Below are 13,652 nucleotides of genomic sequence, written 5' to 3' on the forward strand. Positions count from 1 at the left end.
GCGGGCCTCTCACTGTTGTGGCCTCTCCCGCCGCGGAACACAGGCTCTGGACGCGCAGGCTCAGCAGCCATGGCTCACGGGCCCAGCCGCTCCGCGGCATGTGGGATCTTCCCGGGCCGGGGCACGAACCCGTGTACCCTGCATCGGCAGGCAGACTCTCAACCACCGCGCCACCAGGGAAGCCCACAACGTGTTTTTTATTGTCATTTTTAATCACTAATAGAGATTCAATAATTTATTTGTATATTATTTTAAAATAAATATCCAAACAGGTCTCTAGAGAACAGAAATGTTTAGAAATTCTTAATGTTTTAGATAGAAGGATATAACATTCATGTCCAGACTTTTTGACAGCCCAGTTTTGGTTGAAAAATTGGACAATAACTGGCAGTTAAGAAGCCCAGGGAAGTGGTTTATAAACTGTCATGCGCAGAGCCCTGAGGTTTCCGTAGAGGGGTGTCAGAACTCAATGCAGGGAGGGGAGCGGGCTCAACGGTAGAGGCTCTGAGCCACTTCCTGCTGTTTTCAGTCCAAGTAGCTTTACTTATTGGACTTCTGAGAGTCTGCTGCTGTTGATTTTTTAAGCCAGTAAAAACGGCATGAGCCAGATCATACAAGCAAATGTATACTAAGGTCTAAGGAAATTATGTGCTTGGAATATGAAGCTATGTTGATGATAATAAGAGATAAGAATGAATTTGGATATTGACTTTGAAAAGGGTTACCTATTGGCAAAATTGGTTTGCTTAATTAAGTTAAAATGAAAACAAAGTGGGGCTTTTACTCTGATTTGTATGTTTGCTTGCCTAGGGTTATTATAGGAAAAGCAGGGTTATTGCTACCTTCTCTCATATAATTAGGATTCTTTACTAGGCCACAGCCTCAAGAACAGAACATATCAGACCAGTCTTTGGTTTAAAAAAATAAAGATTTTTAAGAAAGTTATTTTACTAATAATGGGAGGATCTCTGAGTATATAAACGAAATGCAATTTGTTAATCACATATAAGGGACAACCTGTGTGCCCTCTGCTTAGGATGTTCTTGCCCATTTTTGCCTCCCCAAAGTCCTACTAATCCCTCAAGGCCCTGCTTAAGTCCCTCTTCCTCCAGAGAGATGTCCCAGAACCCCTCTCCTTACAGTCATCAATATTCCCCTTCCTTGTTCTCCCGCAGCACATGTCCTCGTCCTATCTCAGCATTTATCATAAAACGCTTTACGGTTACAACATAGGTGTTGCATCTCCTCTAAATTGCACTCTCCCTAAGAGTTTAGCCATCCTTTTCACAGCAATCAGCACTTCACAATATTAGATGCCAAATAAATGTTAGTTGAATTAAATTTGAGAGAGTAGTGGAAATTTATGTCTAACTTGGGAGGGAATACATAATCTAACAGGATTTCAGCCTTATACTTGGATACATTTTCAAATCTTAGAATTCTGATGGCACACTTGAAGTAAATCAAATATACAAAAGAATACTAAACATATAAGCAGTAATTACAGTATGATTGGGGGTGGGGAAAGGGGGAGGTGTTGGCCAAAGAGTACAAACTTCCAACTATAATAAGATGACTAACAGCACAGTGATTGTAGTTAATAATACTCTATTATATACTTGAAAGTTGCTAAGAGAGTAGATCTTAAATGTTCTCACCACAAAAAGGAAATGGTAATTATGTGACTTGATGCAGATGTTAGCTAATGCTATGGTGGTGATCATTTTTGCAATATATAAGTATCAAATCAAGGAGTTGTACAACTTAAACTTACAGAATATGTCAATTATTTCTTAATAAAGCTGGGGAAAAAATTATTATTGTATGATCAGTACTACATCATAACCTTGTTTTTTTGTTTTTTTTTTTTTTTTTGTGGTACACGGGCCTCTCACTGTTGTGGCCTCTCCCGTTGTGGAGCACAGGCTCTGGACGCGCAGGCTCAGCAGCCATGGCTCACGGGCCCAGCCGCTCTGCAGCATGTGGGATCTTCCCAGACCAGGACATGAACCTGTGTCCCCTGCATTGGCAGGCGGACTCTCAACCACTGCGCCACCAGGGAAGCCCCATAACCTTGTTTTAAGAATGTCTGTAAAAGCAGCCACAGCCTATTTACCATTATTTACCTGGTGACTCTTCAGTGTCCTGTCACTGTTCAAGTGCCCTTTCCTATATTCTGAAGAAGCAAGGTTCCAGTAACATCGTTTTGTGGGGGAGGGATTGTTTTTGTTTTTGTTTTTTGGTGCTGCATTAATATTCTCCCTGCTTCCTATATCTTGCTTGCACCACGGCATACCCGTTCTGTGTGTTACCTCACACAGGCTACCCAGCTTAGCCTTTCATTTAACAGACATTATAGTAACAATACACAGACCCAGTTGTAACCAGAATTTGGCATCATACTGTACTTAATGATTTGCAGCCAGTGCAGCATGGCACATCAGTTGAAAACCACTGTCTTAAGATATTTCCCTAATCTTGATGCCTCATTTTGTAATCTAAATCCAGCCATCTCTGCCTTCAGAGTTTGTTGTTATTGTTTTATTTTTCAAACTCTGTATTCTCTTTATGATTCTATGTTGCTTCCATCTTTCATCGTAGGCAGTATTTAACCTAAATTCTTGATCTTCTTGAGAAAGCTGAGAATATCCCAGCCTCTAGAGAAAGTTCCCCAGACCTTAATCTAAGTGTACAGGAAGTGCCTTGATTTTAACACAGGAAGCCTTATTCATCTACAGTAGAGAACCCCAATGACCACCGTTTTACTGTCTATTCTTTTCTATTCTGTGGCTTGTTACCCTTCATCTTTCGTTCAACTGGAATCCAGTTACTCTAGTTTTAACACCAAACACTTATTCTTAAGATACCTGTACATATCTTAGATATGTATCATAGATACAGTGGGCCACATGTCCCAATTTTCCAAGGGCAGTTTCAGTTTATGCCTGTCATCCACTATCGTTATTAATAGAGAGCCCTCTCACTCTTAACAGTCCTGGTCTGGACAATTATATGTTTGCCTAACCATAGAACACATAGGAGGTGTTTGTTTCTACTACAGATAGAGCCAAGCAAGTACATATAGATTGGAAAGGCTTTCCTTCATGATTGCCATTGTTCTCCAATTTGCTTGGCCTATAATAATTTAAACATAGTTTTCTAATTATCATAATTTGTAGAACTGACCTGGGTAACCTGTTGAAACTAATCGCGTGTGTGTTCCCAGGTTCCTCTCCTGGCTGAAGTTTATGGTATAGAGGGAAATATTTTCAGGCTTAAAATCAATGAAGAAACACCCTTGAAACCCAGGTATGAAGTTCCTGATGTCCTCACAAGCAAGCCAAGCACTGTAAGGTAAGCCAAGAAACACGTTACCTTGGATACACCCTTAATATATTCTTCTATCATACCTTGAGTAGCAGCTTTTGTATGAGTCTCTTATTTTGTTTCTTCAAAGATACAACCATTGGCAGAGTTAGTTTTCAGTTATTTGGGGATAAATTTATCCATTTTGATGCTATCCATTCTGTACTCTCTTCCTCCACCATTTGACTCATCAGCACTTATTAATGGGCAGAAGCAGAGCTTCTGATCTTCTCTCCTCCTGACAAAGTAAGCGGTTTATCAGCCAGACTTTGGGAGCAAGCAGGAGACCTGTTTAATTGACTCACTCAGATGAACAGCAGGGCTCCAGAGATCCAATGTACTAGCAAAACTCCCATGCTTACAGTAATTTATACAGTTAGACTGACTCACTTTTAATTAACGGCAGTCTCAGAAGTCTAACATATAATCTGTCTTAGAGTCAGAGATAAATTAATGATCAGTTTCTAGGTGGAAAAAAAATCTTTGGGGATTAAAGCATTTTTCATGTACCTGCAGAATCTGCATCAGTTCTCAGCACATTTTCCGGTGATATTTTAACTTGGTTCTGTCTGTTGGTTTGTTATTTTCTTTATATCATGTCACTAAGGGAATATAAGATTATGCCAGATGCTTTAATTTTCACTACATCATTATCATAGTTTTATGTAGATTATTTTTTCCATGAAAATCTAATAAAAACTTAATAAATTATGGGACTTCCCTGGTGGTCCTGTGGTAAAGAATCCGCCTTCCAATGCAGGGGACGCAGGTTCTATCCTTGGTCAGAGAACTAAGATCCCACATGCTGCAGGGCAGCTAAGCCTCCACGCTGCAACACAGAGCCCATGCTCTCTGGAGCCCACACACGGCAACTAGAGAGAAGTTCGCGTGCTGCAACGAAGAGCCTGTGCACCGCAACGAAAGAGCCCACATGCCACAACAAAGATCCTGCGTGTTGCAGTTAAGACCTGACACAGCCAAAAAAAAGCTAATAAATTATAAGGAGAAATTAATTTAGCTATGCTAGAACTGTCATAAATTTAAAATATATCACTGAGCCACTACTATAGGCTAAGAACTTAGGAAATAAGAATTAAAAAGGGACTATTCTCATAGCTTTGCAGTTTGGCAAATGAGAGAGAGAGAGAGAGAGAGAGAGAGAGAGAGAGAGAGAGTGTGTGTGTGTGTGTGTGTGTGTGTGTGTGTGTATTTCCTCTTGGTCACATTACATTATTTTTTACTCTCCTGGACGATTCATTTTACTAGTAGACCTTTAACATTTTTACATCTGTGTTCATAAGTAACATTAGTCTATAGTTTTTCTGTGCTATCTTTGCCAGGTTTTGGAGTCAGGGTAATATTAGCATTGTGTAGTAAATGTGGTATATTAGTTTTGCCTCTATTTCAGCCTTTTTCTAGAGGACCTTTGGCTACTGTAATAACTAAAAACTACATTTCTCCATTTCCCAGACTCCCATATAGCTAGTTTCTGATGTAATTCAGGTTCCACCAATCAGATGCACTTACAGTTATCTTGATTTCAGAATTGAGTCTCCCATTTTGCTGGTGTGCATCAGCAGTTATAGAATGACTCTAGAGCCACCAGTTAGGGCAGTGGTTTCCCAGTCTCTGGATTGCAGCTAAGTTGGCATGATCCTGGAGCCCACCAGTTGCCACATTGACTTCTGATTACCCAGCTTCCTGATTCCAGCTAAGAGAGAAGTTCTGTTGGCCTGCAATTATGCAGTATTGTTCTAGGAGTCATTACTGGACACTCAGCCAGGAACCTGCTACCTCAAACCTTCCATAATGTTGTAAGCTAATAATTCCTCCATATTAAGTCATTTACTTTCTGCTTAAAATAGCCAGAGTTGTTTCTGTTATCTGCAGTTGAGTTTTGGTTAACACAGTCATTGATATCAGAATGAGTATAAGCAACAGACCCTCAAGGATGGAAATCTGAGCTTAGTTAGCTGATCTACTTGGATTTGAAGGCAGTGAGGACCTGGTTTTCATTAGGCGGTGAGATATTAATGTTTTGGGCTGAATACTACCCTCCCCAACCAGACTCATGTTGAAGCCCTAACCCCCCATACCTCAGAATGTGACTATTCCGAGACAGAGCCTTTGAACAGGTAATTAAGTTAAAATAGGGTCATTAGGGTGGGCCCTAATCCAGTATGACTGGTGTCTTGTAAGAGGAGGAGATGAGGATACAGATAACACAGACAGAGGGATGGCCATGTGAGGACACAGCAAGAAGATGGCCATCTGCAAGCCAAGAAGAAAAGCCTCAGAAGAAACCAAACCGGCTGACACTTTGATCTAGGATTTCCAGCCTCCAGAATTGTGAGAAAATAAATTTCTGATGTTTAAGCCACCCGGTCTGTGGTATTTTGTTATGGAAGCTCTAGCAAATTAGTACGACTAGCAATAAACCACGGCATTCTGTGACAGTCAAATTACTACTTGTGGTTGCCTTAAATAGAGTGCCTATTGAAAGCATGGCTCTGGCAAACCAAGTGGTGGGGCCATAGCATAGCATGATTGCCATACAAAATTCAAAACTCTGAGGTGGCCTGGCTGCTATTAATTTCACTGAAGAACTTAAAGAAAACAGCAGTTTCAGGCTTTTAAATTGTCAGAAACCTAACAGATTTCTGTGACAATCCTAAAAGTCATATCTACAGAGTCCTCGTAGCTGAAAATCAGATACAGAGTTAGATTCTGTGGTCTGCTGAGTTAGAGCGTAAGTTGAATTCACAGCTTCATCAGGGCTATGAATTTAGGGCATCGCTGTGAAAAGGTAGGACTCCCCAAAATTGAATAGCAACATTTGGGAAGATTTGGATAACCATGAGTCCCAAACTTCAAAATTCCACTGAGCCTCCCAGTTCAGCAGAAGCAGCTCCTTCTCCTCCATCTGATAAGGCTGATCTCACCTGCTTGGACACCCCGTGTTAACCTCACCTGAAATATACTGTGCCAGGGGATTCCAGTGCTCCCTGTGCTTCACCCTTACCACTCTTCACTGCCTCCAGACCCACTATCAAGTCAAACCCCAACATGCCTAGGGAGCCAATTACAGTCAAACCCAGGAGGAAAAGGCTTACACACCTAAAGAATTGTAAGATTTTATACTGGCAAAAATCTGGGAAATATGCATGGAAATGATTTCTGAGGGACTTCTAGACCAGAAGGAAGGACCATAATTTTAGGATCATGCTAAATTTACTGACATGGGTACAGGTACCAGAGAATCCAGATTTAATATGCTAGCTTAGACAGCTGAAAATGGTTCTAATTATTTGCTTGGTTAAGTATAACTTGAACTCAGCTATGGACTGTGCTGAATGAAGCTGAGATACCAGAAATTCCTTGGCGCTGTGTAGAAGAAATGATTCATAGACTTAGGGAGATAAAAATGTTGAAGTGGATATGTCATATGCATCTAGCCCCTAAGTCTGTTCTCCAAAGGATCCAAAAGATACTTCCTTCATTGAGAAATACATTAGTGAGGGAACACTTGGAAAGCATTATAGTGAGTGAATGTCTTTTCTGAGCTAGAGATAATGGTGGGAATGGTACCATTAAAATGGGCTCCCTGATTTCAGTGGAAATGATGAGACTCTAGGTAGCAGAGTCAAAGTAGCAGCATTTAGTTGTAAGAGACAAGGTAGACGTGTTTCCATAACAGGGCCTGTGTGGTACTCAAAATGGCTCAAGCCTCAGGGCAGTGCATGATACGTCAGGGGGTCCATTAGGCTGAAATAGATGGACTAGAGTCCTACTTGACAGAATAATCAAAAGAACTCTATTTAAGTTTGATGAACAGTGAGACACAACCTCTCAAACTACAAAGTTAATTTCCAGAACCCAAAGCATCTTGCTTGAGGGGCAGGCCTAGAATCCATGGAGGAGGTTGTAAAGATATATAAGATCATAAACTATCCCTCCTAATCCTCCCTAAAGTGGCCTGTGACCAGGGTGACTATGCACTAGAAAAATATCTAGACCTAGGGATTTTATTTTTTTATTTTTATATCTTTATTGGAGGATAATTGCTTTACAATGTTGTGTTGTTAGTTTCTGCTGTACAACAAAGTGAATCAGCTACATGTATACATATATCCCCATATCCCCTCACTCTTGAGCTTCCCTCCCATCCTCCCTATTCCACCCCTCTAGGTCATCAAAAAGCACTGAGCTGATCTCCCTGTGCTATGCAGCAGCTTCCCACTAGCCATCTATTTTACATTTGGTAGTGTATATACGTCAATGCTGCTCTCATACTTCGTCCCAGCTTCCCCTTGCTCCTGTGTCCTCAAGTCCATTCTCTACGTCTGCATCTTTATTCCTGCCCTGCCACTAGGTTCATCAGTACTGTTCTTTTAGATTCCATATATGTGCATTAGCATACGGTATTTGTTTTTCTCTTTCTGACTTACATCACTCCGTATGACAGACTCTAGGTCCATCCACCTCATTACAAATAATTCAATTTCATTCCTTTTTATGGCTGAGTAATATTCCACTGTATATATGTGCCACATCTTCTTTATCCATTCATCTGTTGATGGACATTTAGGTTGTTTCCATGTCCTGGCTACTGTAAATAGTGCTGCAATGAACATTGTGGTACATGTATCTTTTTGAATTATGGTTTTCTTAGGGTATATGCCCAGTAGTGGGATTGCTGTGTCGTATGGTAGTTCTATTTTCAGTTTTTTAAGGAACCTCCATACTGTTCTCCATAGTGGTTGTATCAATTTACATTCCCACCAACAGTGCAAGAGGGTTCCCTTTTATCCACACCCTCTCCAGCACTTATTGTTTCTAGATTTTTTGATGAAGGCCATTCTGGCCAGTGTGAGGTGATACCTCATTGTAGTTTTGGTTTGCACTTCTCTAATGATTAGTGATGTTCAGCATCTTTTCATGTGTTTGTTGGCAATCTGATGTCTACTTTGGAGAAATGTCTATTTGGGTGTTCCACCCATTTTTGGATTGTTTGTTTTTTTGATATTGAGCTGCATGAGCTGCTTGTATATTTTGGAAATTAATCCTTTGTCAGTTGCTTTGTTTGCAAATATTTTCTCCCATTCTGCAGATTGTCTTTTCGTCTTGTTTACGGTTTCCTTTGCTGTGCAAAAGCTTTTAAGTTTCATTAGGTCCCATTTGTTTATTTTTTATTTTATTTCCATTCCTCTAGGAGGTGGATCAAAAAGGATCTTGCTGTGATTTATGTCATAGAGTGTTCTGCCTATGTTTTCCTCTAAGAGTTTTGTAGTGTCTGGCCTTACATTTAGGTCTTTAATCCATTTTGAGTTTATTTTTGTGTATGGTGTTAGGGAGTGTTGTAATTTCATTCTTTTTTTACATGTAGCTGTCCAGTTTTCCCAGCACCACTTATTAAAGAGGCTGTCTTTTCTCCACTGTATATTCTTGCCTCCTTTGTCAAAGATAAGGTGACCATATGTGTGTGGGTTTATCGCTGGGCTTTCTATTCTGTTCTATCGATCTATATTTCTGTTTTTGTGCCAGTACCATACTGTCTTGATTACTGTAGCTTTGTAGTAGAGTCTGAAGTCAAGGAGCCTGATTCCTCCAGCTCTGTTTTTCTTTCTCAAGATTGCTTTGGTTATTCAGGGTCTTTTGTGTTTCCATACAAATTGTGAAATTTTTTGTTCTAGTTCTGTGAAAATGCCATTGGTAATTTGATAGGGATTGCATTGAATCTGTAGATTGCTGTGCATAGTATAGTCATTTTCACAATGTTGATTCTTCCAATCCAAGAACATGGTATATCTTCCCATCTGTTTGTATCGTCTTTGATTTATTTCATCAGTATCTTATAGTTTTCTGCATACAGGTCTTTTATCTCCTTAGGTAGGTTTATTCCTAGGTATTTTTTTTTCTTTTTGTTGCAGTTGTAAATGGGACTGTTTCCTTAATTTCTCTTTCTGATTTTTTGTTGTTAATGTATAGGAATGCAAGAGATTTCTGTGCATTAATTTGTATCCTGCTACTTTACCAAATTCATTGATTAGCTCTAGTAGTTTTCTGGTGGCATCTTTAGGATTTTCTATGTATAGTATCATGTCATCTGCAAACAGTGACAGTTTTACTTCTTCTTTTCCAATTTGGATTCCTTTTATTTCTTTTTCTTCTCTGATTGCCATGGCTAAAACTTCCAAAACTATGTTGAATAGTAGTGGTGAGAGTGGACACCCTTGTCCTGTTCCTGATCTTAGAGGAAATGCTTTCAGTTTTTCACCATTGAGAATGATGTTGGCTGTGGGTTTGTCATATATGCCCACTTTCTGGAGAGTTTTTATCATAATGGGTGTTGAATTTTGTCAAAAACTTTTTCTGCATCTATCGAGATTATCATATGGTTTTTATCCTTCAGTTTGTTAATATGGTGTATCACATTGATTGATTTGCATATATTGAAGAATCCTTGCATTCCTGGGATAAACCCGAGTTGATCATGGCGTATGATCCTCTCAGTGTGCTGTTGGATTGTGTTTGCTAGTATTTTGTGGAGGATTTTTGCATCTATGTTCATCAGTGGTTTTGACCTGTAATTTTCTTTTTTTGTGACATCTTTGTTTGGTTTTGGTATCAGGATCATGGTGGCCTCGTAGAATGAGTTTGGGAGTGTTCCTCCCTCTGCTATATTTTGGAAGAGTATGAGAAGGATAGGTGTTAGCTCTTCTGTAAATGTTTGATAGAATTCTCCTGTGAAGCCATCTGGCCCTGGGCTTTTGTTTTTTAATCACAGTTTCAATTTCAGTGCTTGTGATTGGTCTGTTCATATTTTCTATTTCTTCCTGGTTCAGTCTTGGGAAGTTGTACTTTTCTAAGAATTTGTCCATTTCTTCCAGGTTGTCCATTTTATTGGTATATAGTTGCTTATAGTATTCTCTCATGATCCTTTGTATTTCTGCAGTGTCAGTTGTTACTTCTCCTTTTTCATTTCTAATTCTGTTGATTTGAGTCTCCCTTTTTTTCCTGATGATAGACCTAGGGATTTTAAGTGCTGTCTCTGAGCTTATATAACTCCTGGGGATCCAAAGCATCCAAAAAGTGTACGTGTCTGATTGGGCTGTTGGAAGTTAGGTGATAAATAAACAAAAGTTTCACCTTTCCATCTCACTTTGGACTGAGTGAATCAATAACCGAATCTGTGTTATTTACTCAGTTTCTGAGTGTAGGGTTGGAACGAGAAAGAAAAGCAAAATGTTTAAATTCTATGCACCAACTTGTTACCAGACCAAAGTAATAATGATGATGAGAGCTAACATTTACTGAGCGCTTATTATATGCCAGGCTCTTTGCCAAGTGCTTTACATGTGTGATCTCATTTAATCCTCTCAAAAATCTCTATTTGTTCTTGCTTTTCTCATTTCCACTTTACAGATGAGGAAAACAAGAACTAGAAAGATTAACTTGTCCACAGTTATACACCTAGTGTGTGGGAGAGCTATGTTTAGTCCAGTCTTTCTGACACCAAAGCCCATGCTCTCAATTACAGCTCTCTACTGCCTTATCTGTGCTATGTCACATGAATATTGATTTACTAATTTGAATTGAGAATTGCATTGAGCCATGTAAACCTACAGCAATTTATTTTTCTCTTCCTGCCTTGTTTTCCAGGCTGATTTCATGCTCAGGGGATACAGGCGGTCTTGTATTGGCAAATGGAAAAGGAGATCTGAAGTGTCACATCACAGCAAACCCATTCAAGATAGACTTGGTATCTGAAGAAGAGGTTGTGATGAGCATAAACTCCCTGGGCCAATTGTACTTTGAGCAGCTGCAGATTCCTCCCAAGCAAAGGTATTTTTGCACATTACTTAACACACAAAGAACTTAAGAAAACCTGACTGTGAATACCAGTTGCCTAAATAGATAATACATCACCATAGAAAACTGGTTTGCCTTATTTGCTGGGATATTGTTCTGAGAAATTTCATCTTTTCACCTGTGCAGGTGAATGCAGGCTTGATGACAAAAATTATTCTCAGACATTTGTGAAGATGACACTCTTAACACATCCTATATGTTTGACTGAGGATGTTCTCTACCCTACACATCCTTCTAAAAAATCATCCTGTTAACTTTTTTTTTTTAATAAATGTATTTATTTATTTTTGGCTGTATTGGGTCTTCGTTGCTGAACGCGGGCTTTCTCTAGTTACGGCGAGCAGGGGCTACTCTTCATTGCGGTGCACAGGCCTCTCATTGTGGTGGCTTCTCTTGTCGCGGAGCACAGGCTCTAGGTGAACAGGCTTCAGTAGTTGCAGCACGTGAGCTCAGCAGTTGTGGCGCACAGGCCTAGTTGCTCCACAGCATGTGGGATCTTCCCGGACCAGGGCTTGAACCCATGTCCCCTACATTGGCAGGCAGATTCTTAACCACTGTGCCACCAGGGAAGCCCACACCGTGTTAACTTGATAGATGCTAATGTGAACTAACATGTCTTGTCTTCAGAATTTCATTTTACCTCCTTAGAATAACATGAGTTACCTTAGACTTGAATAGTTGTCCAGGAATTTTCTGGAACCAACCATTTGATCAAAGCTGTTTGTGTGTGGGTCGCATGAATTGGAAGATAGTAGTAGAAGGAGATTCTTCTTCCATTTTTACCAATATTGTCTTTAAATCCTCCAGTCTTTCTATTTTTACCCAAATAATGAACATCTTATATGAGCTGCAGAAAGCATTCAACATAGTGATTTTTTTCTGAGTTTCAACTTATTTCTATTTAAAAATTTTAATATTAAAAAATCTTATTTTGAGACTTCCCTGGTGGTGTAGTGGTTAAGAATCCACCTGCCAATGCAGGGGATGCGGGTTCGAGCCCTGGTTCAGGAAGATCCCACATGCCGTGGAGCAACTAAGCCCATGTGCCACAACTGCTGTGCCTGCACACTACAACTACTGAAGCCCACGCACCTAGAGTCCATGCTCTGCAACAAGAGAAGCCACCGCAATGAGAAGCCCACACACCGCAACAAAGAGTAGCCCCTGCTCGCCTCAGCAAGAGAAAGCCCATGCAGCAACGAATACCCAATGCAGCCAAAAATAAATAAATAAATTTATAAATTTATAAAATATAAACGACTTATTTTATCACAGAAATGTGTTCATTGAAGGAAAAATAGAAAATATTGAAAAGAAGAAAAAATACCCATAATCCTGCCACCTACTCTGTTAGTGCCTTATGAATATAATTCAATTACTTTTTTTGACTGAAAATACTAATAGCATAACAAATCCCTGTGTATTCGTTATTTATATTTAATTCATTATTTATTTATATTTAAAGCATTAATATTTAAAACATTTTTTCCTTTTACTAAACTCCCATTATTTTTGTTTTAGAGGTGATATCTAAGTTGGGCTTTTTAATTTTTATTTATTTTTTTAAATAAGCACATTGTACAAAGGTGTATATACACAGGGAGATCAGCTCGGTGCTTTGTGACGACCTAGAGGGATAGGATAGGGAGGGTGAGAGGGACGTTCAAGAGTGAGGGGATATGGGGATATATGTATACATATAGCTGATTCACTTTGTTGTACAACAGAAACTAACACAACATTGTAAAGCATTTATACTCCAATAAAGATGTGAAAAAAAAAAGGTGTATATAGTGAAAAGTCTCCCTCACCATTTGTGCTTGAGCTACCTCATTCCATCCTTGAAAGTAATCAGTGTTTCCAGTTTTCTGTGTATCCTTCCAGAGATAATTTATGCCTATACAATAAGATTAATGTATTCTTTGTTTTTTCCTTTCCTGACACAAATGATATCATCTTTACACATTATTCTGTACCTTGCATTTTTTCCCTTTACCAATGTGGTAGTTTCTAATTTCTTTAAAACAGCTACATAGTTTCTATTATATGGTTACACTGTGATTCATTTAGTTAATCCCTGCTAGTAGACTTTAAAGTTGTTTCTGATATTGTTTTACAACTACTTACTTCATGAATAACCTTGTATATGTGTCATTTTGCGTACATGTAAGTATATCCATAGACCAGAGTCACAGAAGTATAATTTCTGATCAAATGGTTTGTACATCTGTACTTTTGATAGATGTTTCCAAATTGCCTCCCATAGAGGTTGTGTACTAGTTTATATTTCCATTATTTGTATTTATCTTTGTGTTAGGAAAATTAGATTATCCACTTGGAAAAAAAAATGTAAGGTCCTAACCTCAGAACATTAGCAAAAATGAATTCCAGATAAATAAAAATAAAGCACACAA

The 13,652-nt window shown here is 39.1% G+C and overlaps 1 protein-coding gene across 7 annotated transcripts in view; it reads left to right on the forward strand.

Annotated features, from left to right (window-relative positions):
- The window catches only part of GANC (glucosidase alpha, neutral C), a 77,327-nt gene that overhangs the window by 11,202 nt on the left and 52,473 nt on the right, over nucleotides 1-13,652 (forward strand). For 6 of the 7 annotated variants that reach the window (XR_013825230.1, XM_079906815.1, XM_079906816.1 and 3 more), the window contains exons 4-5: nucleotides 3,227-3,354; nucleotides 11,029-11,211. Coding sequence is in view for 6 of the 7 variants with exons in the window: in XM_079906815.1 (XP_079762941.1) it covers nucleotides 3,227-3,354; nucleotides 11,029-11,211 (311 nt within the window). In the remaining variant the exon portion in view is untranslated. Of the gene's footprint in view, nucleotides 1-3,226; nucleotides 3,355-4,005; nucleotides 4,327-11,028; nucleotides 11,212-13,652 lie in introns of those variants that run through there. The other variant, XM_079906818.1, reaches the window with a different exon arrangement.

Source organism: Stenella coeruleoalba, assembly GCF_951394435.1.
Source record: "Stenella coeruleoalba genome assembly, chromosome: 2".
Classification (NCBI taxonomy): Eukaryota; Metazoa; Chordata; class Mammalia; order Artiodactyla; family Delphinidae; genus Stenella; species Stenella coeruleoalba.